Raw genomic sequence first — 25,802 nt, forward strand, 5'->3', positions numbered from 1 at the left:
AACATGCTGTCCATCTCCTTGAGGGTAAAAATAAAGCAGCTTTGTTTGATTTCTAGAAAAAGCCAGACGACAGTGCAGGGGTCAGAAATAGGCATCCCAGCCCTGCCCATCCCACTGTCTCAGCTGTTGCTTCCTGAGAGACAGAAGCATGTGGTTGCTAAAAATATCTTGCAAAGAGAATACATTCTCTCTCCAATGGGAGAGTATAAATTAAGCTGAGTTGTAATATATACAACTTCTTGGGAGTGGGAGAAAGAATTCAAACGTCATTTTCGTGGAGGGTTTTCCTAATGAAGCAGAAATCCCACCCCTGTCCCTTCCCTGCGTAGGTCGGCGATATTGTGCAGAGAGAGGATCTCCGGCTCCTGCCTCTCCTGCTCCCACCCCCTTCCCCTCCTATGGGAAGCGATGCGGCCAGGGGTGGGGGGAGGCCAGCCCTTTTATAAGCGTGGTCTTGCAGCAAGTCCAAGTTGATAGGAGTGGCAGGAGATTTGGCTTGCTCCGAGATACCCACCTCCCAAGCCTCGGGGTCCCTGGGATGACCAAAGGAGGAATGGAGTCAGTTGAAGTGTTCACAACTGAAGGCAAAGGCAGGGGCTTGAAAGCCCAGAAGGAATTCTTGCCTGGGGATGTCATCTTTGCGGAGCCAGCCTATGCAGCCGTGGTTTTTGACAGGTAAGAGGAAAGCACTTGTAACACACAGACCAAAAGTAATCTCGATGCAAAATTTCATCTGCCTGGTTGCGTAGAAGTTTGAAAGTGGACAATGCCGGAAAACAGAGCAAAGGGAAGTCAGAAGCACTTCTGTAGGTACATTCACAGCTTACAGTGCATGTGCTTCCCAGGGCTTAGATCATCTTTTTTACTTTTAATATGATGCAATGTATTTCCAGGATGTGACCTTGCAAGGTGCTTGGTGTCATCAGCTTTTACAAATGCAGTGAAAGTTGCATATATTCTGTGCCTCACAAAACCAGCCCCGTCTTATGCCCCAGCGAACTGCCAGGAGTTGGTGTGATTCAGGCACAGGGATCTTGGACTGACTTTGCTGAAGCCTCTGGTGTGTAATGCACGATAAAAGTGAGTTCCATTGTGCTCTGCTCACATGTACCACCTCCAGCTGTACTTGCAGCTTCATCACCCGCTGCCCTCGGACTAGGAGCTGGTGGGGATCAGCAGCTGACATTGTTTGTGTTAAAGTGATTTTATATTTACACATAGCTGAGTCAACTGGAGACAAGTGTCTGCTTTTGCTCTTGCACGAGACTGGATTTAAATTTACGTCCACACTGATGTAGCCAGAAATTAAGTTCTGGTGAAAGGACATTTTTCTTTTCTACTGCTTTTTTTAAGCATAAACAACATTTGCTTAACTTGCCCTGCCCATGTGGCTGGTAGGTCCCCACTTCTGCCCTTTGAATCAGAGGAAGATTCACTTCAATAACGTGGAAGCTAAAAGACGCAAAGAACCAATTTCTGTGTTAATGTCCATGGGGCTAAATCTAGAACAAAGCCTCAGACATGAATGGAACTTATTCAGGCTTATAATAAAAAGAGAATAACTGAGAACAGAATGTGTCCCTAATTTTTAAACTGAAGAGTTAGATGTCAGTTGAAGGTTTCATTCTGGGCTTAGGAAAGTTGTGAGTGTTCTTCAAGGGCATCATGGTCAGTCCCAAGACTGATTTTTTTGCCCCAAACCAATGACTTTAGTAAATACTCTGCACATTAAACAAGTCTGTGAGCAGCCCTGCCTAGCTGAGCTTTCCCTGATTGAACAGGCTCTGCTAATGAAGTCTGGGGCACAAGTAGAGGCCGTGCTGCTGTTTTAATCCCAGATATTTTGTACCTGAAGCTGATCAGTGCTACTGTGTGATCTTGTAGTAGCAGAGGATTGGGGATTAAATGGACAGGGCAAGAAATAATTTTTTTTTGTGTGTCTTTCACTGTTTCCTTGCCCTTTAACTGTCAGTGGGTGAACATGATTATGAATCTTTGCAATAGCAGCAATGATACGTGTAGTTTTTATTTTAATCTGTCATTGCAAGAGATCACATTAAAAATGTCATTGTCATTTTAAAATGCTGAGTTCTTGAAGTCTTAACCCTGAGCTCCATTACAGTAGTTGGGGACAAATCATCTCTCCTTGATGTGTCCTTTTAGCTCTTCTGCTTCAGTTTCACTTGTGTCACTACCTGGAATCTTCTGGTAATATTTGCTTCAGAAATGCCTATGGACAGTTATTTTTCCCATATGCCTTATTAACAATAATTTTAAAAAAAGAATTAAAAAACATTGAAAACATTTTGGCTTTTGATGGCTGGTAGAGAGTTTTTTTTCTTGTATGTGAAATGTTGCAAGCATCATGCATAGAGCAGAGCTGCCCATGTTGAAGAGCTACAGCTTTGCTGCATTTTCAAATGTCACTTGTGTAATGTGAGATAAGGGGAGAAACTATCACTACATCAGCTCTTAGACTGTAGGCTGTGTCTCAGGGTTAGGTTTCCAACAGAAAACCTCGGATGGGGAGATGCTTTTCTTACACACCCCAGGCTTTGGTTTTGAAGGCATCTTCTACTGCTATCCTATTCAGTTGCATCAAAACCCATTGAATTGATTGCTGTCAGAGAAGGGCAGCCTGAATCCTTGTAGGACCTGCAAGAGTAAATTCACACTAGGCCGTGGTGGCTGGTTTTGCCCTGAAAGAACTGCTGTTGCCTCTGCATGGATGATGCAGAAGTCCAGTGAAGAGGCATGTGGTTTTCCTTGCCCACAAACACACCTGTATAGGTCCTAAAATTGGTGTTGAGTCTATGCTATTAAAAAGGATCTCAGCCTGCACAGGGAAACCCAAAGTCCACAGTCCCTCATCCTAATTCAACTCAGCACTTTAATCTCTTGCTGAAAGCACTCTGTTTGTGTCCTAGGGAGAGGGGACTGAAATGGGTGTGATTCGTGGGTTTAATTTTTTGGGTCAGGTCTTACCAAATATGTGATCAGACTTTCCACAGATCTCAGCTTTTTTTGTGCATAAAGACAACCACAAAAGCACTAGAGAGCAGAGTTGGTCTTTACTTCACTTGTCCAGCAATATGCTTTGAGACTCAGCTTGCAGATGAAGACACCCAAAGCCAAGGTCTTTTTAAAGAATTTGAGATGCCCCAGGGTGTCTGAGACATCCTCTTAAGGGTGACAGGTAAAAACCAGGATTTATGAGAATCAGGCCTCTTCTCAGGCTGGCTGGGTGTCCCTGCAGAGCCTAAAATAGCACTGGATTCCTGCATCCAGACAAGGGAATCCAGTCCTAAGTGCCCATGTAATCAGTGGAACACCATAATGTACACTGAAAACAGATACCCTTGAGCTAAATGACTTTCCAGACCCCAGTGAGTGTTGTGATGGACACAGGGGGGTAGAGATGAGCACATCTAGGTGTCTAAATCTACAATCTGCATTCCCACCTTGGAAGCCCCTGCAGTCCCCTACAGTCATTAAGGCTGGTGAGGGCCAACACTCTTCAGCCCAGTGATGGTCATCTGAGCAGCATTTTCTTACACAGTGCCAGAGACTTTTAGTCCAGAAGTACATAAAATTCAAAGAAGGTTCCTATAAACATTTGCCAGCTCGTAGTTTCTTAGATTTTAAGGCCAGGGTATGAGTCACCAGGCTAACCCTGCTCATGGCAGGGGGATTGGACCAGATGACCTTTAAAGGTCCCTTCCAACCCGAACCATTCTGATTCTGTGATTCTATAACCTTTTTGCTTATCACAGTGTTTACCTGGTGTTGACTCTTGTATCAAGCCTGTTACTTCTACCTGAATGACAACAGGCTACCTAGAGAGATGGTGAATATGGATTGAAAGAGGGTGCAGAACTCAGTGTGATCTCCAGTATTTTGCTCTTTGGATAAACTGCAGGCACAGTCTGATCTGTGTTTGATTCAGCCCTGCTGTTATCAGCTAAATATCTCTCAGAAAATACCAGTGTCAGGCCTGCTTTGCCCTATAGTAGTTGCAGAAGGCTGGAAATTTATCCTTTCAAGGGATTAATTGCTTTTGTTGGGGTAATTTTTCAATTTGCAAAGCCCCTCTGCATTTCTCATTCCCACTGAAGCTTTATCTAGTGCTGTGCTTATGTGCTGGGGTTCAATCCTTCCTCCCTATTCGCTTTCTTTTTGAAGATCCCAGGTCTCCTTCCCTCACTGACATCTTCAGGACGATGGCATTCCCAGGGCCTGGGCTCAATGTACTGTATGTGACCTTCTCCTCTGGCACATCAGTTGGCTCTCAAGCCTGTAAGAGTTTACATTTCCTACGAGCATGGGGATGCCTCGTATGTCTCTGTCAGCCTTCGTCAAGAGAAGGTTTGCTCTTTAACCAGTGGGGTTTGAGATACAGTAGTCAAGGGAAACAGTGTCATGTAGTGGAAAGCCAGGATCACCTGAGGATCTGCTTGATGAGTGATCTACAAATGGCTAAAAAAATATAATTCTTTTTGATGTATGAAATAGGCCTGAAACATTTTCCAAGGAAATCTGGAATTGTAGCTGTTATTGTAGCTAGGAATATAAGAAACCCAAAATTTTCCATAACAGCGTGATTCTGAAAAGATTATAGAAACGAATTCCTTGAGTTGATGCCAGTAAATACTGTGAGCTAATGTGATCACATTCACACTGCTTAGAATGTTCTGGGGTTTGATTTTTTATTATTGTCTCATTTGTTGAAAAGCTTAGATAAAACCTGGAAGAAAACCTAGCTTTTTAAAAGAAAACCACACCCACACCTCTAAAAAGAGGCTGGGAAATTTTGTAAAGAAAGACTAAAAATAAAATAGTCAAACATTAGTCTAAAACAAATCCTCCACTCAAATTAGACAAACTGGGATCTGTCATCCCTGACATTTTAAAGATGAAAACAACTAAGCTCCAACCCCTTTTTAAAGGAGCAAACCCATTCTTGTGCTAATAATTCATCATTAGGTAGTCTCAATCGAGGCCAGCTGTTGATCACCTCCCCTTGTTCTTTCACTGCTGGAACAGAAGGTGCATTTCCTTAGACTTTTGTCTTTATTGAAGTATTACACACTCTGCTTAGAAAGCCAAGGAGACTTTGTGTACATCTTAAGCTGTTCTTCTGCTGTATCTGTAGCAACTTGAGGACAGCCAGCCAGTAATAAATAGGATTTGGGTATAAGTTCATCCATGTGTATCACCTATGATGTACAGAGTAGAATGAACCTGTGTTAAACAGTTTGTGAGCTCCTCACTATGTCCATCAGCTACTCAATGAAATCCTCCTCTGTTCTTTGCACTAAAGCCATCTCACCTGGCTTTTCCAGGCCAGTGAATGGGGTGCTGTGTGTGCTGGATGGCAGATGTTTGGTTGTGAATGCCTCAGAGATGAGGTTAATACATTTTGTGTGACAGTGCTTAGCTCTCTGTCCTGGCAGGTCCAATAGTTCTTAATCCATCTGAATCCAATCCAAGCAGTCACAAGAGTTATTTGTTTCTTCTGCTTTCACTGAGAGTTGTGCTTGCAGGAGCCATGGTTTAGTTGTCAGTGCTCTGTCACCTCTGGCTGTCACATTGAATCATTGCTTTTGTCACGGCAGCTACATCCAGGATTAGTAGTTTGTAGTTGTGCGTCTCATCTACGTAACATCAGAGCACATGAGTTCTTCAGAGTTCAGCTTGGTTGACTCTTGGATGAGAGGCCAAGGAAACCTGAGAAAGTCATTTAGTGAGTCAGTCAGTGGCATCTGCCCTCCAAGTCAGCCCTAAATCACTGACGTGGCAAGGTTTGACAGGCTGGAGGTATCACTGTACTTATGAAGATCCTGCTTTTGGGCAGGGTGGGAAAAAGGCTCACAGTGTGGAAGATGGCAGTGAATGAGTGGCCAGAGATCATCTCAGAGGCCATGGTGTATGTAGACACAGCAGAAAGCAGTTGTGTTGTCCATGTGTTAAAGCAAGGGAAGCTGAGCACCAAGACTCTGAGGGCTGAAACCCTCAGGGCTCCTGGGCGGGTACCACACTAGAATTCACCTACCCAGGGTAAACTCCAGAAACTTTTGTAGCTACCTGGCCATCCCACATCGGATTGGGCTGCTCTGTACTGAGCTCTGTACTGAGAGGGGAGATCTGGGCTACCTGGAGCCATTTCTAGAAAGTTAAACACTTTTTAGACCAGATAGAGAAGGTTTTTTAGACCAATGATTTCCACAGGCTGAGAGACTCAGGTTTAATCTTGGGCCGCTCCACCTGTCCTTGGAGGACCTTAATCATTGCAAAAGGAGTGAGAGAGTAGCCTGTGGATCACTGCAAGCCTTTTGTGTTCCTGGTGTTGTTTGTCTCCAGGTGGTATCAGAGCCTGGCATAAGGTCCAGCCCTGGGCCAAGGGAGAGCCCCACTTTGGCAATCCCTTTTGGGGCACCCAGCTCTGAGCTCCTCTGGGACAGCAGGAGTTTGTAAAACTGCCAAGGGGAACCTGGGAGATTTAGGTGCTTACAGGCAGTACTTGACCAGTATTAGTTGAAGATTTAGGTAGTAGATCTCAAATACTTGTGTCTCCTGATTTTTTACTGTGCCAAGAGTTGAGCCTAGGCCACTGGAGACATGGTAGCACACATTATCGATAAACCCAGTCTTCTTTTAAAACATTTCTGGGCATGGAGAATCCTGCAAAGGTTTTGTGAGACACAGTATTCCTTAAGCCTGCCAGTCAGATTACCTGTGAGTAATTGTGGCTGGACTGTTCCTTTGCTTTCTTGGAAAATCTTGTATAACTTTTTTTGTGCGTTGCTGCATCTCCTCAGAAATGGGGAGTTTCTGGAGCTGGTTCTGCAGGCTGGATTTGCTTCGGAAAATCTGGACACTCTATGTGATAAACAGCAAAATGCAAAGCCAGCATTTCAGTATTTTTCTGTTCTGAGGGAGCAAGCTGGGGGGAGAGAAGCACCTGTTTGAGAACTTGGGGTTTGCTGCACTGTGTTCCCTTCCAACCTGTCATTCCTCTCTACAAAGAAACTTCTTCTTTATGCCTTCTGGCTGCCCTCAGAACACCCAGGCAGCAGGAGGGAGCCCCATTCCCCAAGGTATCTCCCGGCACGATGTAACCATGCAGGTTTTATCAGCTCGCTGGCTCTCCTTTGCCTTACAAGGAGTGTAATCTCTCTTGCACCTCTCTGCCCCACTGACTTGACAGCTGACAGAGCACAGCCTCACATTTCTCGTCAGCTCCCAGCTCTTCCACTTGACACAGCGGAGCTGGTTCTATCCCCCTTCTCTGACACATGCTTCCCCCTGCCCCATTCCAGGTGCTTGGCTTGCACTGGGCTCTCTCTGGCACTGCTCATTTTTCTAAACCTCCTTTTCCAAACCTCATTTTTGCAAACCCAGTGGTTTTGTCTGCTGTGGGTCATCCTGCTTTTAAATCAATGGCCCTCTTCATCCTGCAAAAGCCAAGGCACTGAGTTGATTTTTTTCAGACCCTCACACAACACTGCCAGAGGAAAGAGAATTGTTAAATGTACTGTGATGGACATAAATATGCATATATATATATATATATGTATGTATGTATGTATGTATAGTGGAGAAGCAGGACAGTCTTTGGGCTGAACTCTCTGGAGCTGTGGGTCTGATTCTTGCCTGTGCCATGTCCTCCTCATGGGATCATCAAGAATTTTTTTTATTTCCTTGTGCCTCAGTTTCCCCACTCTGGGCTGTGGACAATGATAACCTCCCCTTGATCATGAAGCCTCTGTGGTCTGTGAGCTTTTTGCAATGAGGAAAACCTCTCTTCTGGCACCAGCAGTGTCTGAGTGATGGGAATTTAAACTCTCCTGTACTGTGGAGCCTGGCTGGAGGCCCAGATAAAGTGGGTGGTTGCCTGGAGAAGCAGACAGCTGGAGACACCAAATCAGGCAGTGAAAAGCCTTCTCTAGCATCAAGGGGAAAGTTCCAAAGTTGTTTGGGCAGGAGACCAAAGTATGTCCCCCTCCTTCTCAGTGAATTAAGTCCTAGGAGCAAGCAGCTGGACACTTGGAAGGGGCACATGGTGGAGGTTTCCCCTTGGTCTGGGACCCTGGACACTCTCTGAGGGAGGATGGGAGGTTAGACTTCTTCACCAGTATCCTCTGATGTGTTCCTCTTGCAGCCTTGTTTTTAGGTATGTGCATACAATTCTAGGATGCTTCTTGGAAATCTAGTTTTGAACCCCCCAAAGAGGAAATTTGCCCCTTTTGGAGGGTATTTCATCACCCTCTGACTCACAGTAACCTCTCAGCAGTTAAACCACAGAGCCAGGGGCAGGAATAGCTGGTGAGCAGCACTTACTGCTGCTGGCATCAGACAAAGACACGTCAGGCTCTTTGGATTTGCAGGAGAAATTTGCATCACTAGCCCCTCTGCAGGAAGGCTTTAAGTGGCCTGAAGAGCCCAGTGATAAAGCTGATGTCAGACTAAACAGGGAGGACTTCACACACTGAGGGCCCCATGTCCTACTCCACCCAGTGCTCCTATGAGCTCACCTTTCCTCACTTCAGCCATATTCAGAGGCTTTGCAGGCAGGCAAAGCTCTTGGGCTTGTTCTTTGCCTTGACATTCTTCTTTGTGCTCACCTGAGCCACAGACACATCAGGCATCTGCTTTCTGCTCAGCACAGGCCAGACAGAAACCAAAACCAGACTGAAAATCCTCTTGATGGCAGCAGTGCTGAGGAGGAGCAGATGAGCTTCATACAAGAGGGCTGAGAGCTGGGGAATGCTTTATTGCTGTCCTCCTTTAAACAAACTCTTTGTCTCTTTGAAGTAGCCAAACAGAAAAGGAACAGCACCTGGCAAGCACACAAGGATTAAGCTGGGTGGGATGTTTCTTCACTTTCCCAGAAAATCTTGAGGGGTCCATCCTTAGCGGCTGTGGGGAGCCCAGGGATGCAAAGCTGGCAGAGCTGGGCTGAGCTGGCCCTCACTGAGGTACGAGCCAATGTGTCCTTCTGTCTTTCCAGCCTGACACATGTCATCTGTCACACCTGCTTCAAGCGGCAGGAGAGGCTGCACCGCTGTGGCCAGTGCAAGTTTGCCTATTACTGCGACCGAACCTGCCAGAGGGCGGCTTGGCTCAACCACAAAAACGAGTGCTCTGCCATCAAGAGACATGGCAAGGCACCCTCTGAAAACATCAGGTGAGAGCCGACCCCCGGGGGCTGAGCTGCCAGCCTGGGAGAGGACGGTGCATCCCATGGCAAGGAAGAACTGGGTGGCGTGATTTGGACAGGGTGGAGGTGGGAGAAAATTTAGGAAGTGCCAAGACTATCCTTGTGCTGAGAGGATGGGGACTTGGAAGAGCATCTGGGGTACAAGGGATGTGCCCCTGCTTTTATTTTTCTGGTGCTGGGCCCCAAAAATTCTACTGCAGGTGAGGAAAACCCACCCTGGATGGTTTAGGAGGTGTGGGAAAGTGGGGAGTAGGTGGAAAAGTGAAATAGGAGATGGGCTCTTCCCAAATTTGTCTATAGGATACATTAATTTGGCTTCACATCCCTGCTCTGTCATAAGAAAATGAGAGGAGTCCCCAGGGAAATGGGAGCACTCGTGGAGGGCTGGGGACCTGGGTGTCCTTAGCACTTCTCCAGAAGAGAACACAAATGCAGGGGCAAAACCTTGCTTCTCCCTTTCCTTCAAAAGCCCACAGATGGTGACCAGCCATAAGCCATCAGCCATCTGAAGCTGAGCCAGTCTCAGTCTGTCTGTCTGCACACAATTTCCCACCTATGAAATGAATTTTGATGGACCTTCATTCCCTCTCCTTGTGGTGGTGGGGGGGTGGTGGTGCTAACTCCTGTGGCTGTGTCCCGGCCAGGCTGGCTGCCCGGATCCTGTGGAAGATCGAGAGGGAAGGCAGTGGGCTGTCTGAGGGCTGCCTGGTCTCCATTGATGAGCTGCAGAACCACGTGGACAGCTTTGGGGACGAGGAGAAGAAGGATCTCCGCATTGACGTGGAGAGCTTCCTCGAGTTCTGGCCACCCCACTGCCAGCAGTTCGGCATGCAGTTCATCTCCCACATATTTGGAGTGGTATGTTGGAGGGGTTGGGAGAGCAAAGGGGGCAGTGTCTTTAATGCCAGCTTTCCAGAGAAAGTCTCCAGCTGGCCTGAGTTGAGGATGGCTGATTTCATCCCTCCGTGGACTGCCTGTTCCCCAGTAGCATCTCTTCTGCACTGACACTGGGAAACTGAGGCATGGCAAGGGCAAGGTCTGAAGCATTTTGTCTGTCTAAACATGCAGACAAGTGGTTTGCTCAGTGGTAGGTGCTGCATTGTCATCACAAGTCCCACTGGGCATCTCTCTGCACCCAGGAGAGCTGAGAAAATCTAAACGTGTTCTTAGTAAATATACTTAGAATATATTTAAATATAACAAATCTATTTAGTAGATACATTACTGTCTATTGATATTGTATGCATTGGATTATTTATTTATAATAGCTAATAAATATTTATATATAGATATTGTTTATATGATAAATATTTAATATATATAATAAAACTGGTAAAAGATACTAACTATATTTGATAATATCCATTACCACCTTGTTAACTACAAATTTTTGTTCTCAGTGTAGCAGAGAGGCAAATTCCTAGAAGCCAGTTCAGGTTGAGCTGCTCTGCCCCCAGCTCTGGTACCAGTTGGTTAGTGATACACCAACCCCTCGGCTCCCAACAGAGCCAAAGGAGCCAGGGTGATCTGGGAGGAGACACGCTCTGCTTGCACCTCTGCCAGTGACTGTTGTGGCAGAGAAGCTGGGTTTGCCAGTCCTGTCACAGGGAGAGGACACAGCATCCTTTGCTAGCACCCCACAAACGAAATCCAGTCCATTGGACTCAGGGAGACATATGTGCTAATGACTGGCATAGCTTGTCAGTGAAGAAGTAAGGACGTACAGAAAACGTACAGAATCAGTTCAGAGAGGAAATAAAACTATTAACAAGGTAAAACAATTAGCAGCTGAATTCCTTTGGTCAGTCCTACCACATATTCTCTTTGCAAATGTTTCCTTTTTTTATGTTTGTGACTATAAACTATTCCATTCATATGTGATAATAATGTATCATATAGGCAAATAAAATGATTCATTCTTGGTAGATTTGTCATGGAAAAGCCATTCTGAAAATTCGTAATAAACAGTAGTAATTAACTCATTTTTATAAGCTTTGAGGGCAACCCAGCAAACATGACCTGGTTGAACACAGCTCTCAAGGTTAATTTCTAACTGATACCTGTTTTAATAAGTGTGAACTTTGCTTTCTGCTTGTATTGCTTCAAATTAATTTTCCTTTGACCTTTTCCTGAATTATTTCTAGGAAGCAAATATATAAGGAAACCAGTACATGGTCAAACCAAGTTTATCTTAGGCATCCCAACCAAATATTAACAGCAAATATTCTGCAACATTTACTCAGCTCTGCTCTGGGTTGGTCCCTGTGCATGAGTCCTACACTGCTTCTCTTGATGTTTTGTCCCAGCTGGAAGGTTTTCAACTTTTTCTTCTTTAACGCTTCTTCCTGCCTGTGTTTTGGGACTAGATCAGCTGCAATGGCTTTACCCTCAGTGACCAAAGAGGACTGCAGGCTGTTGGTGTGGGAATCTTCCCCAACCTCTGCCAGGCCAACCATGACTGCTGGCCCAACTGTACGGTCGTCTTCAACAATGGCAAGTGAGTGGATTTCTTTCCTTGGACACAAAAGGGATGAATCCTAAGGGGCAACTCTGCCAAGTCTGCAAACTCTGCCAACCCTGGTGTCAGATCCCTGTCTCAGAAAATCTGTTAATTCTTATTTCCTTCTCTAGCTCAGAAAAAAAAAAAAAAAAAGAAAAAAAATCAGTATTTTCTTTCTCAAGAGGAACTGTTTTCTCTGTCATTGTTATTTTAAAACTTGTCATCTGATGCACTAAAACACAAGATTTGACCCCAAATCCAGCAACTAGAAAAGAATTTTTTCCTTTTTTTTCTTGAGTTTTGTAACTAGACTCAAAATAGGTAGATAAAGTAGTAAGTAGCTGTTTAGCTCCCCCTTATATTGAGGCTTCATAACTATGGAGTAATTCCAGTTAGTAATTTACTAAGGATTATGCTGAGTCCACAGTCCAAGTTTCTCAAGATTGCAATCAGCTGTGTATCACTATCTGCTGAGGTGTTTATAACCATTCCTAACACAACCCTCATCTGGTGAGAGTGTTCCATCTCCATTAATCACTGATTAACACTTTAGCAATGGGACCTTAATGACAATTGTGACTGTTATCTGCAAGCAGTGTCATGTCCGAGTGCAGGATGCTCTAAAACCAATGAGCATTCCCCATTCCCACCCAAGTCCTGTAAGAAAACTTTTGAGAGAAAAGTGAAACGGGAAGAGATTCAGTGGGAAATGCAGGGACATTTCATCAGAGCTGGGAGAGGAGGCTGCTGCTCTCAAGGCTTGGGACAGCCCACAGGAAGGATGCTCTGCCCTTCCCAGCCTTCGAGCCGTGACAGGTATAAACTGCTGCTGATCCAGCAGGTTGCAGCATGTTCAAGACATTTACTGTGGGAAATTTCTTCTCAAAAACTGCACAGCCACAGTATTTCCTCCAAACTTTTCCACTATGATTTTACAGCTTCCTGTCTTCACCAAACTTTAGTGCTATAAGTTAACCCCCTCCCTAGCCTCCCTTTCTTCAACTAACATGTTGCTTCTGCACTCCAGTTATCGCTGCTGGTTTTCCCTGATAAAACTACACCAGCATTTATCAAGCACCTTGTAAACATGCAAAGAGAAAATAAAACTGCATTAGGATGATTACCTTGGTGGGAAATAGGGTCTGATCCAAAGTCAGGTTGGAGTCTGTGGTATGGTATCCAGTTGTCCTGGATTAGATCCATAGTGGGGTGATGGAGAGCCTCTCCAACCAGCTTCCAGCAGTGGAGGAGGTAACCAGCAGTGACAGCAGCCCTGAAGTCTGACCTCCTGGGCAGTAAGTAGAGGACTGGCATTTTATTTGCCTGACAGCTTCTCAAAGCTCCCACATGTATCTTTTTACTGACTTGAAACTTGACCCTCTGGTTATTTCCCAGGTAAATTATGAAGGTTTCTTGTCTTTATGTGTAAACCTGATGATAAGTCCCTGTCTTGAGAACTCAACTCTCTATCAGCACTCAAGGCACAATACTAGACTTGAGGACCCACAAACTCATCATACAGAGCACAGTCCTTGGGGCTGATATCTCAGTCTGGTTTCCATTTCAGACTGTGTTTTAGGGACTACAACTGCTGATGTCAGTGGAGACATTTCTGTACAGGAGAACTAATCCCCTTGCACCTGCCAAATGTCAGAAGAAGGTTTTGCACATCACAGTGCTAAAATCACAGTGCCAGGGCAGTTCTCCACGAAATCCTCCATGGCCCAATGGGCACTTCAGTTCTGGCAGCTGCATAGCAAAAGGGAGGCTCTCAATGCAGTGAATCAGGAGCGAGGCACAGGGAACCCCCTTGTCTCCTGTCAGTACAACGTCCCAATGCGCTATGCCATGTACCATTTTTTTTGGTTGTACTTTTATGTGTGTAAACTGCAGATATTTGTTTTGTCTTTCAGTCATGAGGCTGTAAGATCAATGTTCCACACACAGATGAGGTGGGTCAGTCTTGAAAGCATCGTTCCCCTCTGTTGCCCTGTACCCTTCATGCCCCATATTTAATGGAAAAGATGCAAACATCCCTAGGGTCTTTCCCTGTTTGCAGCAAATTTCACTTCCCTTGTTTTCTAAACTTCTCTTCCTTCCCCGTGTAAAGCCCCACTAAACTCAAACCTCACTTAACTCTGCATTTTGTAGTAAATTAGAATGATAGTGGTAATACTGTGACTATCTCCCCCAGGGTTAATTCCCTCTCTGCCTTCCCACCCTCTCCCTTGGCTTCCTTCCTGTCAGTATTTCCCCTCTGCACTTCTCATTTCTCCTCCCCTGACCATGGCAAGAGCGTGAAAGTCAGAACAAGGTCTTGCTAATCTTGTACAGCCCAAAATAAAACCTTGCATATTAGGAGATGAGAAATGATTGTGTTACTGACACACTAAATGGTCCACGTTTCTTCTGCAACAAACAGTGCCCGATGAATGCTCTGCCTACAATAGCAGTTCCGTGAGATGTAGGTTTCAATCCTTTTTTATCATAATACTTGATTAATGTTTCACCTTTCAATGATGCCACTGTTACCTGATCCCAACTAAATAAATCACAAAAATATGTGCAAAAAAAAAAAAAAAGTCTCTGCTTAGCTCATGGCACTTGGTATATTATATTCAGTCCTATTAAGTCCCCACTGTTGTCTTTAAACTTTAATTTCAATCAGACTGCAATTTCCTCAAGCAAGTTGTGAAATGCATTGGAAGTGCTCTTCTTCACCGTTGATTCTTACTCAGGACATTATAGATAGGGCCATAAAAAGGGGCACATGTGTTTCATTTCTGATTAGAGTTGCTATTTTGGGGCAATTTGAGTTTTGATCTATCAGGCACTCGCTGTGCCTGTGCATGCAGCTATCAAGGTCCTTGCTGCTCGTGGCAGACACTGGGGAAAAGAACTTTGGACAAGCTCAGTGGTGTGTTCCTGGCTGACAGTGTCTCTTTAACTACAGCTTTTAAAATATGCCATGTGTTTCCTGGCTTATCCCAAAGGCTATCAATCCCATCAAGGGATGGCTGCTTAAAATATACCTATAGTGCTTGAGCTATTGGGGGCATCATGAAAGTCAGAGGCTTCTCTGGTTGCATGACTCACTTTAACGAGAATCCTGATAGGTGTGTACAGGAATGTTTATGTGTAAACCTTTCCAATGGGAATTGCTCCTTTTCATGCACTTTTTCCTGGAGTAGCAGGTTGCACTTTTCTCTGGCTGGCATTTTCCTGCGGTTGAGACATAACTAATTCCTACCCTTTGTGACAATGGCATGTTTAGTGACAAATTTTGTATGAAATATGCTGTTGGTATGATTGAACAGCCAGAGAAGGTCAAGACCAGCCTCAGAGAGTAATTTTTACAGCAGCTTTAGCATAGCTGAAAAGCTCAGAGCTACGCCCTTGGTGCTGAGAGCTTGTAACAGGAATTACAAGGGAATTAAAAGGGAGCTGCAGGAGATTTACGATCATTCGCAAAAATATGATCACACAGAATAAGTCATGTCTTCCCCAAAGGACCTACTTTTAATGCACCTGGTGAGACCTGTGAGTCCTCTGCCACCTGTGCCTTTGGTGAGGCCCTTGTTGGGTTCCACCTAAAGCACCTCATGTTCAGGTGGGGGCAGCATATCCCCCCCAGGTCCATCTCATAACAGGTATGGACATCAAACAGGCTGTTGAGCTCACTAGTAGTTGGGAGAGGAGATGGATACAGGAGCACCACCTCACAGTTGGTATTTGATAGGGTTTTTTTCCCCATTCTGGCCAAATTCTTCAGCCACTTGTACCTGTCCAGCCCCTGCAACTGAGAGATGGCCTGGAGTAACTGGGAGATTCAGTGTACAGAGTGAAACAGCAAGGGACTAGTTTTGAATGTCCATCTTATTTGAGAGGTTTTGCAGGGAATGACGTGAGAGAAAGGCAGGTGCTTTCCAAAAGCCTGTCATCAAGGGCTTTCCATGGGTTTCTCTAACACAGGCTGGCAGTTGAATTGTGGTTGTAATAGCAATAGGCATCAGGTCAAAAGATCTATTAAAAGATAGACTCTTTGCAGATAACCATTTCTAAGCCTTTATGTAAAGATGCATGAACAGGGAGAGGGCATCCCTGACCCAGAACCCAGAGGGAATTTGTCTTAACTTTTCAAAGTGAAAATGACACCGAAGGCAGCACAGCTTGGGATCTGGGAGTCTAGCCAGGGTAGCATGCAAAGCAGTATTTAAAAAAAAAGACTTAAAGTCCAAACTCAGCATTTTGTTGGGTATTTCTAATCTTGGGGGGGGTTTCCTGGTGATATCTCCTGCAACGTAATAAAAGTTGATGTCTAGGTTCAACCCCCATCTGGATAAAGTAATTGAGCCATAATCTGTTTGTAGATCAGAACTTCACATATCCACGCCAGGGACTTGCAGAGGGGCAGGAAAAACTGGTGTGACTGTATTCTTGCTCTGTATTCAGTTAACCAGACTGCTGTTCATCTCTGCATTGCTCCCTGAAGACCTAAAGCAGGGCCTTAGGGCGAGGGCTCAGCTCTGCAAGGCAGGGACAGGTCGCAGGATTTGTCCCTGATGGCTCTGTGGCCCCACCTTTGCTTCTGCTGCTCCTCCAAGCGCACATCTCATCTCCTCTGCACTCAGGATTGAGCTGCGGGCTCTGAGCAAGATTTCTCCAGGGGATGAGCTGACAGTTTCCTACGTGGATTTCCTCAACCTGAGCGAGGAGCGGCGGAAGCAGCTGAAGAAGCAGTACTACTTCGACTGCACCTGCGAGCACTGCAAGAAACAGCTCAAGGATGACCTGATGCTGGCGGTGAAGGGGGGGGAAAGCAAGGTATGGTTGGTCCTGCTGTGTCCAAACCCAGTGGTGGCTGTGTCTCCTCCACTAAGGCATCTGAGTCTCTCTAGGACTGTGGTTTCTCAGCATGAGGACACTGTTAATAAGAACACAGTCCGATTTTGGCAAAAACATGACTAGTGCCAAGGTAAAAAAATGAGAACAGAACTGAACCTTGACTGGGCACAACACTGAGCACAACACAATTCAAGCCCACCATGCAAGACCAGTTTAATCCTTATTATCCAGTATAAGTGCAGATTTTAATTTAAAAAAGCCCATAGAATTTTCCTTTAACCTAAAAGTCCATCAACAGACAGAATGCAAAAATATTGGAAAATTAGGTCCAGAGCTGAGAAAAATGCTGGCATCTAGACTGGGGCTTTTTCCTGAGAAACTGAAAGAGAATCATCATTTTGAGCAGCAGACATGGAAATGTGATGCAGGTGATTTGTGGTGACAGAACTAACCAGTGATGCTGAAGCTGTATGGTTTGTACCATCACCCTGGCTCCAGGAATGTGGAAAGTCTGAACTTCCAGTCCCTCTTTTCAAAGCCCTGTCACATGGATTTTGCACCGTCACTTGACATTTGTGCGTGGTTGCTGTGGGCAGACTGACTGTGAAGAATTAACGTTTGACTGCTCATTTTTAAGTAGTCTGTGTTTTCCTTGGAGGTCTCACAAGTCATCAAGTGGGAGAGTGTAAGGCTGTGTCTTGCTGTTGGCAGTGGCATGTGTTGTTTGGCCAGCAGCTCCAATTTGTGAGAGTGCTGGTAGCTCTAAGAGTTTCTTTTTGGTTCCTCTGCCCAAGGATATAATTGCTCACAGATTTTGTCTTCCATGGCAGCGTTAGCTTAGGGGGTTCTACTCCTGCAAGCTCTATAAAGTGTATAAGGGAAGGCAAGGCAAAGCAAGGCAATTTAATGTATCATCAAGTCATTGATCTGCACTGTTGAGCAGTCTCATAATGAATCAGATAGTACAGGTCAGGGACTGATGTAAGGCAGGACCAAAAAGCAAGGGTGGGATGAGGAGCTGTGACTTCAGACCAACGGTGCCACCAGGAGAGGCTCAGCAAGATGCACTTTCCTGAGAAGGAGGACAGAACCCTCAGCCTCCAGCTCAGAAGTTACCAGGAAACCAAGCTCAGCCCTGTAACTCTTCTTCCATATAGGTGGCAATCATGAAAGGCTGGGTATTGCAGAGTATAAATCTCTTCTAGAGAAAGGTTTAGAGAAGTGGGAAACTGATATGAGGGAATTCCCATGTGAAACAGAACATGGGACCAGAGGAGACCCGTTGCTTGCTGGGTCAAGTTCTCCTCTAGTGCAAAACACCCTACTCCATAATCCCATTTTAAATTATTGAGCTTCATCTTAAAGCTAATCCTGACTACTGTACTTCCCTACTTATAGTATAAAGCTGCCCCAGAGCTCAGTTCTCTGATGCAGAAGGATTTTTATCTGGCTTTCTGCAGAAATATTTTTTAACGCCTTCTCCAGTAGACAGCATAAAAAAACCTCAGCTGTCATTCAACACCTGCTATCAAGTGAGCACTGAGAGCATCAATCACAGAAGGGTTTGAGTTGGCATCTCACTCCAACCCCCCTGCCATGGGAAGGGACACCTCCCACCAGAGATGCACCATCCCCTTTTTGTGACATTAAAGGTGCTGTGCAGCACAGAGCAGGAAAACATGCACTTTTGGGTGAATGCCCTCCACAGTCTGAAGTGCCTGTGTAGAAAAAGGCTGTTAAGTATGCAAGGTGCATGATTTCAGCTGTTAAAAATACACTTCATCCACAGACAATAGGTATCCAGGCTGACCTCACCCTCAGAGCTCGGGTGTATCACATTTTCTGAATTCAGACACACTTGCCTGAGAGCAGCAGCACTCACAGCTGCCTGGAAAAAGTGCTAGGAATATGTGCAAGATTGGCAGCTTACATGCCCAACAGCTGCTCTGACCTCCAGTCCTTCACCCCTTCCAAAGAGTAGCAAAGTTACCATTGTTTATAATGGCAACAGACTTAGAAGTCTAGTAAAGGCAAGGGAGGATTTTTGTTAGACAAAGCCACGGTGGAAATGCTGTTTAAAGTACCTATTCTGGGAGTCTTTACTCAGGCAGCAAGTTCATGTGGTTTGCACTGACATTAGCATGGCCTTTGAATGTGCTCTGTGCCCCAGGACACTCTGTGTGCTGCTCAGACAGCTGCCCAAATCTGATGAGCTATGATAGCTTCAGTCTAATAATATAGGATAATAAATCATAACACACACATATGTATCCATAAATAGATGAGGGGTATATGGCTCTGAAAACTACTGGTTTTCCTTCCACCGTAAACTTTCAAGAGCTTCTCCCAGCTAGCTGAATTTCAGATTCCTCAAAAATCTGATTGGCCAGGTATGAGAAAAAGACAACAGGACAGTGATATGGTCCTGACTCCCAGCCTTTGCATCTTTCTTTGCAATGTTGTTTCTCTGCTTTTGATCCACACCCTGAGGTCCTTCTGGCTGCTGGCTCTGTTGTGTGTCTCCAGACCAGGCTCTTCTCACAAACTCCTGCAGTCGTGCGATTGTGGGCTGATTTCAGATTTCCCATTTAGGAAAAGAAAGGTCATGACAGATAGAACAGTTGGAAAGTGCAAATTTGAAAGGCTCAGAAAGGCAGAAGATGAATGGTGGTGCCGGATAACTTAATGTTGTATTTCAGCTTTAAATGAAGAAAGAGGAAGCAGCTAATTATGAGCTCGTTAGTGTTTTTCCAGATGTGTCTAGATGTGCACCAGGTCTCCAAATGCACAATGAAATGCAAACTTCTTTGAGGTGTGGGAAAACACATTTCCCTCTCTGGGTGCATCTGAAATCTGAGCTCAACCACTTTAGGGTGTTTGGATGTAATGACAGCATTTCTCTTGGTGGGTAAAATTCAGTGATCTTTCCTATTCTACCCATCTCTCGTTCAAGAGCCTTGTTTATCTCAAGCAGCTGCACTACGAACACCTGATACACACCAGCTGGTGGCTTTCACAGCCTCTTTGACGTCTTGTGAGACCTCTCAGTTGCAGGGTCAATTGTGTCCCTTTTCCAGAGGGGAGAAGTGGTGGGGAGAGTCGAGGAATCCAGTTATGCATGGTGGAGGTACATGGCCACTACCCTCATGAGCATCACTCTTGCAGAAGTCAGCAGGAGCTTCACCTCTTAACTTGGTAGTGGGTCCATTTCAGCCCATTTCAGTCTTGGGCAGGTCTGAGGAGCACTCTGGTACACACAGCCAGCGGTAGGAAGGTAAGGGGTGATGTGGGAAGCACCCCAATGAGCTAATTTGGGTTCCCAAACTGTGGACCAAGCATCCTTTCGACCAGTGTACTTTGGCATGTGTCAGGCTGTGCATTTTCCTCACTGTTTTTTCCTAACATTGTTCCCAGCCCTCTGCAGACACGGTGAAGGAGGTCATCCAGTTCTCCAAGGACACACTAGAGAAGATCAACAAGGCCCGCATGGAGGGACTTTACCACGAAGTGAGTCCTGGTACTTTTGCTCTCTTGCTGTAAACACGCTGCCCAGGAAAACAGGCCTTGTCCCTCCGTACCTCCATGATTTAAGGATGAAACAATCTCTTCATTGCTGTAACCTGAATATCCTCTTGTGCTTCCTGCCCTCTTGGCAGCTCAAATTGCAAAAACTGATATTGGTTTCTGCCCTCTTTAGCCCACAACTCTGTCTCATACAACATCCCAGACTAGTTTCTGTTGTGAAGATGATATAAGGAGATTCAGATGACTTTCAGCACCTCTGAAACAGAAACTAGTCTGGGATGTTGTATGAGACAGAGTTGTGGGCTAAAGAGGTTTTGAACCAAGGGCCTCCTGAGTGAAAAACATGAGTTACAGGGCAAGTGTAACAAGTCAGCTCTGCCAGGTAGCCTCATAAAAAGGAAAACAAGGAAGCTGGGAAAGGGACAGGACAGTCAGGAGACTTGGCACATCAAGCTGTGGGCTGTCTTTGCCTATGTTGATCTTCTCTTCACCTCTTGACTCCTCATGCTGCTCATCTGTCAGACGCTGAGAAGAGGTGTGTGGTGTGGGACACTCATATCCCATCTGGAATATGGGCTACAAGGGCAAAGGGTGAGAGAGTGCAAGTCACTTCTTTCTTTCTCCCTCTTTTGCTCACCCAGGAAATATTTAATTGCTCTCTTCAGAGAGTACTCCAGGTTGAGTAGCAACCTCTGTGTTTTAACTTCCTTTGGGAAAAGGGTGAAGCCCCCCCAGAGCAGAAATCTGGACACAGGATCAGAGCTGGGTGCAGTACAGCTCCATGTCTCCAGCCCTGTGGGGTCATTTAGAGTATTCCTTGCATCAAGTGCTTGCAGGAGGTTGGGTGGGTGGCACTGGGGTATAAGAGTCCTGTAGGTCACTTGGTATCTAACAAAACCCAAGCTCCTGGAATCTTTCTTCTCCTGAGCAGTAGATATCACTTTTTCCTCACCAGTTTTATGAATGTAACCCTGGGAGAGAAAGCTCTGAGCACCAGTCACTTTCCTCGGCTGCTGTTTGTCAGCAAATCAAAGCATGTCTTACCTTCCCCAGTCTTCACAGAGGCTGACTCAGCATCTGGGATTGGTGTGGACCATGCAGCCCACAGTGCTTTGGTGTGGCAGCTTCAGGACCAAAGGTGCTCGGACTTACCCTTCTTCCCCCTGCTTCCCTCACGTGCAGGTTGTGAAGCTGTGCCGTGACTGCCTGAAGAAACAGGAGCCTGTGCTGGGGGACACGAACATCTACCTCCTGAGGATCCTCAGCATTGCCTCCGAGGTGCTCTCCTACCTCCAGATGTTTGAGGAAGCAGCTGACTATGCCAAGAAGATGGTGGATGGCTACCTGTACGTCTGTGCCCTGTTTCTGGCAGCTCTTTGTGCTTACATAATGTTAAGCAGTGTTACAGGAATAATTTTCTTAGTCTGTTCCCATCAGGGCAATGGTGCTGGAATTCAGATGGGAACCTATAAATATATCACGAGACAGAGAGGGACCCCTTCTTAAATGCACAAGAGCTCGCAAACACCTTAATTTACTAAACTGGACCTGGCAATTGGTTTGGGTACATCTTTCATTAGCCTTTCTGTTTTGTCTCAGAAGCATCTCAGGGCTGCCCTGACAGCAAGACACAGAGCCTGGGTGCAGGACAGAGAGGCTGTCACTGCAGGTGATGGTCTGTTCCCCTGCACCCTGCAGGAAGGAGAACTCGTGTCAAATGGCTGTCACTCAAGATATCCCTTCACTCTTGAATAGATTGTGGATTTTATCTTGGCTAATTAGTTTAGTCCTGGGGTAAATGCTCAGTGAGAATAAAGAAATTCAGGCTTAGTTCACATAGATCCAGGGTAAACCTCACAGTAAAAATGTTGTGCTTTACTGTTACTGAGGTTTTGTGACAGGACTGATGAATAGTTAACAGCAAAGATAAAAAAAGAGAGAGAAAAGAAAAAGAGAGAAAAGAAAAAAGAAAAGAAAAAAAAATAATGGAAACCATAGAGAAGAGAGAAAAGCCCAGTTCATCATCTTATTCACCCTCTTCACTTGTCTTCTTGGTCAGTTTTAGCCCAAAAGGCCTATGGTATTTTTTTCTTTTGCAGTAGGGTGACAGAGTCACTTTCCTGGCTTGCAGACCTGACAAGCAACTTTAATTGCCCCAGCCCTGGCACCGAGCTAATTGAATCATACAGAGGAAATTCCCCTCTGTGTTCCTCAGCTTTTCAGACCACAGTGAGGACTATGGTAGTTTCCTTCCTTGATTTAAGATCTGCCAATTCAATATGCCAAATAAGCCCTTGAGGGCAGGTTTTCAGGTAGATCCAAGCATTTTTAACTCCGCTTCAGCTTCTAAAGTTGGATGCAGGGGAGAAGTTTCATTTTTCCCACCTCAGGTGCTGACAGTCCCCAGAGGCAGGAGTGCATCTGCAGGGGGTGATGTGAATATTTCTGAAGTTTCTGGAACCACTTGTTTCTCTTCCCACTTCGACTGAGAATCTGATAGTTGTTCCATTCTCATTTCACTAAGCACCAAGTTGGTGCCATCTGAGTAGTAGGGTCAGATCTGGGCTTTATTTGTGCCAAAATAATGTGGAATGAATCCTGTTCACAGGTTGTTCATCTTTCACAACTCATGTCCCTGTATAGCTCTGTCCTTGCGTAACCTGTTCCTGTTCTTTCTAAGCGGGGCTGTACATTTCGGTGGCACTGGGTGCAGTAGGCTCTTTACCTGAGTAAACAACCTGCTCTTTGGCAAACATACCACATCACTGACAAACTTTTGGGAAGCCAGGTTTTTTCTGACCTGATTACTCAATGTGCTTCCAGGAAAATATATCATCCCAACAACGCGCAGCTGGGGATGGCCGTGATGCGGGCAGGAGTCACTCACTGGCATGCTGGTCTCATTGAAGCTGGGCATGGCTTGATCTGTAAAGCCTACGCCATTCTCCTGATAACCCATGGACCATCCCACCCAATTACCAAAGATCTGGAGGTAGGTGTCATATCCTGTGTCGTCTTTGCTCTCTGTCTGGGCAAAGTTACATTTCAAGCTGTAGAAACAACCCATCCGTAAGAGCTGAGAGATGTATCAAGTACTGACTGCTTCTTACTAATGCTGTGCTTTCATAGGGATTGTTACAGTCTGCTGGGAAATGCATCTCCCTTCCTATTGGAAATTTTCATCCTGAAAAATAGGTTTAATCCCGCACCAGAACACACATTTAAAATGGCAGTGGAGCCCCTGAATCTTCTTTGAAACTGCTGTGCCCAAGGACAGAGCCTCCCTTTCTACCAAGTCTGATTTTGCTGCTCTCAGAGGCTTGGCATTGTAATTTAACTACATCAAATTATCTAAGGTGGTTGTTCCCTGTTTACCAGCTGATTTTCTTTATTGGTGTTCATTCTTCTTTATTTACCACTCCCCACTCCTTCTAAGCAGCAGTGCATTTTTTCCTCAGGTGACTGATAGGTGTTTCCTAGTTTAGAGTCAAAGAGGGAATTACATCTGCTCAGATATGAGGAACTATTTACAATTGCAGCTGGGGAATCTGTCATTTATTTAGCCTTTAACTCACTTAATGTAACCTGTTGGCTTTGTAGCATTCTCCTTTATTGCCCTCAAAAATTTACAAGATACCAAATGAAATCTCCCCGATACGGCAGAGCTATAATCTTTATTAATGCAATTTTATATCCTCAGAAAAATTAATATCTTCTACATAAAGCCAATCTGACTGTTGACTGTTTCCCCTCTGTGTAGCAAAGGGTGAGATCCCAGCACCTCCATTTCTGTGTTTCCCATCACACTTACTTTAGGAGGAAAATAGTGGATATATGGCTCATGCTTATCTCTGTGCTGCAAAGCCAAGCATTAAATAAACTCACAGGCCAGTGTAAAAATATATCCTAGGTCATTACATGGCCTAGGACATCCCTGGAGGACAGTGCCTGTTTTTTGGCAGTGTTTTATTCACTTGCTTTGAGATTCCCTGCATCACAGGCACTGTAACCCTCTGTGTCCCTCAGGCCATGCGTGTCCAGACGGAGATGGAGCTGCGCCTGTTCCAGCAGAACGAGTTCATGTATTACAAGATGAGAGAAGCTGCCCTCAAAAACCAGAAGATCCAAGTCATGCCTGAACCCAGCAATGAGAACGCACCAAGCCTCTTCCACAAAAAGGAATAATGACACAAATTCACGCCTGTAGGATGACACCACCTGTGGCACTTCTAAACATTGGGAATGTGTTATAGGAATGTACTGTATCCATAAGGATTGTCTCCAGTGCCACCAGTCTGACAGCATGGACCTGCTGGGGGGAAATCCTGAAAAATATTCTGAGGGCTTAAAGCAGAAGAGGTGTTGGCAGAAACAACATCCCTTTTCTACCACTGGCATTAAAAATCAAAGCAGAACAATATGTTATAAAATTATTTACATTTTTATTGGAAACCTGTTTCTCTCTACACAAGTCCTGATTATGAAGTCCTTTGTTAAGTTTTAAATGATTTTTCCTAAGTGGTTCTGTTACTTCCTTGAGACGACATAATTTCTTTCCAGTGATGTCCATAGGATGGTAGAAGTGGGAAGCTGATTCCAAAAAGTGTCATGTATGTCTGTGAGCGCTGAGTGCAAATTCAGTAAGACTCAGAGATGGTGTTCGTGTTCAGTGGTATATTTTTGACGAAAAGCTGCTGAAAAATGATTCTACAGCTGGCACAGGTGCAACATCAAATTGTGGGCACTTTGCAAGTGAGATTAAGTGGAATTCCTACATCAACATAAGTTAATTAGGGCAAATTAGTCTCCTTAGTTAAAAATCAGAAAATGTCTGCAGTGATGGCAGCAGATGGGCATGAGATGGGTCCCTGCCAGAAGCCAGTTGCTCTGGTGTGGTGCACTGGCTGTGTGGATTGTTGTAACTGAACAAACAGTTTCCAAGAAGGGGTATCCACCTTTGCTTACCTGATGCCTTTAGGCACCTGGCTTTTGATTAGACAGGTGCTTAATCAATTTTGCATTGATAAAAAAGGGATGGCTCATGGATCAGCTGCCAGTGGACATCCAACAGAGCTAAGGAAAAGTCTAAAGGCAACGGTTGGATTTCTAGCTTAAAAAAAGGTCTTTGCTGTCTGCCCATCTGTCTCAAAATACAACTGGTTTGCTCCAGACCCTCAGTGGCAGTCAGGAGATGGAGAGGTTTTTCAGAAATCCCATGCCTGCTCCTCAAAAGAAGAGCAAGAAAACAAAATCAGGGCTTTTTCTGTTTGATATTTTTAAGTGATTTTGCTGATATTTCTCAAGATCTGAGCTCACTGGAGACCATCATCTGCTTTTTAGGCACTGTTGAGCTAAGCCCTTCCATTTGTCCTTGAGGTGCCTGCCTGTTCCCAGTGTGACAATCCATATTTGTTCAACTCTTAGCATGAGGATTATTATAGATCTGTAATATGAAAACCTTTCCTGGGGAGGGAGGAGTCCTGAGAGAGATGCATATGAGAACAAATTGGTCCTTTAGCGATGTGTTGAGGTTGCAGAAGGAGGTGGAGAAGCACTTGTAGTGTTTTCCTAACATCCTGATCAGCTTTGAGTGGCTCTAAGTACATCGTGCCTGATAGATATATCACACCAGCCATATACCCATTTCCCAGTGGGAATTGGGAGTTCCCAATTATCATCCAAGCACAGGGCTTGGAAAAGGCAGATAAGAAG

At 45.1% G+C, this 25,802-nt stretch overlaps 1 protein-coding gene across 2 annotated transcripts; it reads left to right on the forward strand.

The window, feature by feature from the left end:
• Positions 1 to 226: 226 nt before the first annotated feature.
• Positions 227 to 24,542, forward strand: SMYD1 (SET and MYND domain containing 1). Of its 2 annotated transcripts, XM_064653509.1 has the most exons (10): positions 227 to 675; positions 9,011 to 9,187; positions 9,865 to 10,078; positions 11,587 to 11,717; positions 13,634 to 13,672; positions 16,352 to 16,544; positions 19,980 to 20,072; positions 21,273 to 21,436; positions 22,914 to 23,082; positions 24,117 to 24,542. In XM_064653509.1, exons 1-10 carry the CDS (start codon positions 539 to 541, stop codon positions 24,273 to 24,275), a joined length of 1,476 nt encoding a protein of 491 aa, XP_064509579.1. In that variant the 5' UTR covers positions 227 to 538; the 3' UTR covers positions 24,276 to 24,542. The 2 variants fall into 2 exon arrangements, with proteins under 2 accessions (XP_064509579.1, XP_064509580.1); XM_064653510.1 differs by lacking the exon at positions 13,634 to 13,672.
• The last annotated feature ends 1,260 nt before the right edge of the window (positions 24,543 to 25,802 follow it).

The sequence above is a fragment of the Pseudopipra pipra genome, chromosome 4 (assembly GCF_036250125.1).
Source record: "Pseudopipra pipra isolate bDixPip1 chromosome 4, bDixPip1.hap1, whole genome shotgun sequence".
Lineage (NCBI taxonomy): Eukaryota > Metazoa > Chordata > Aves > Passeriformes > Pipridae > Pseudopipra > Pseudopipra pipra.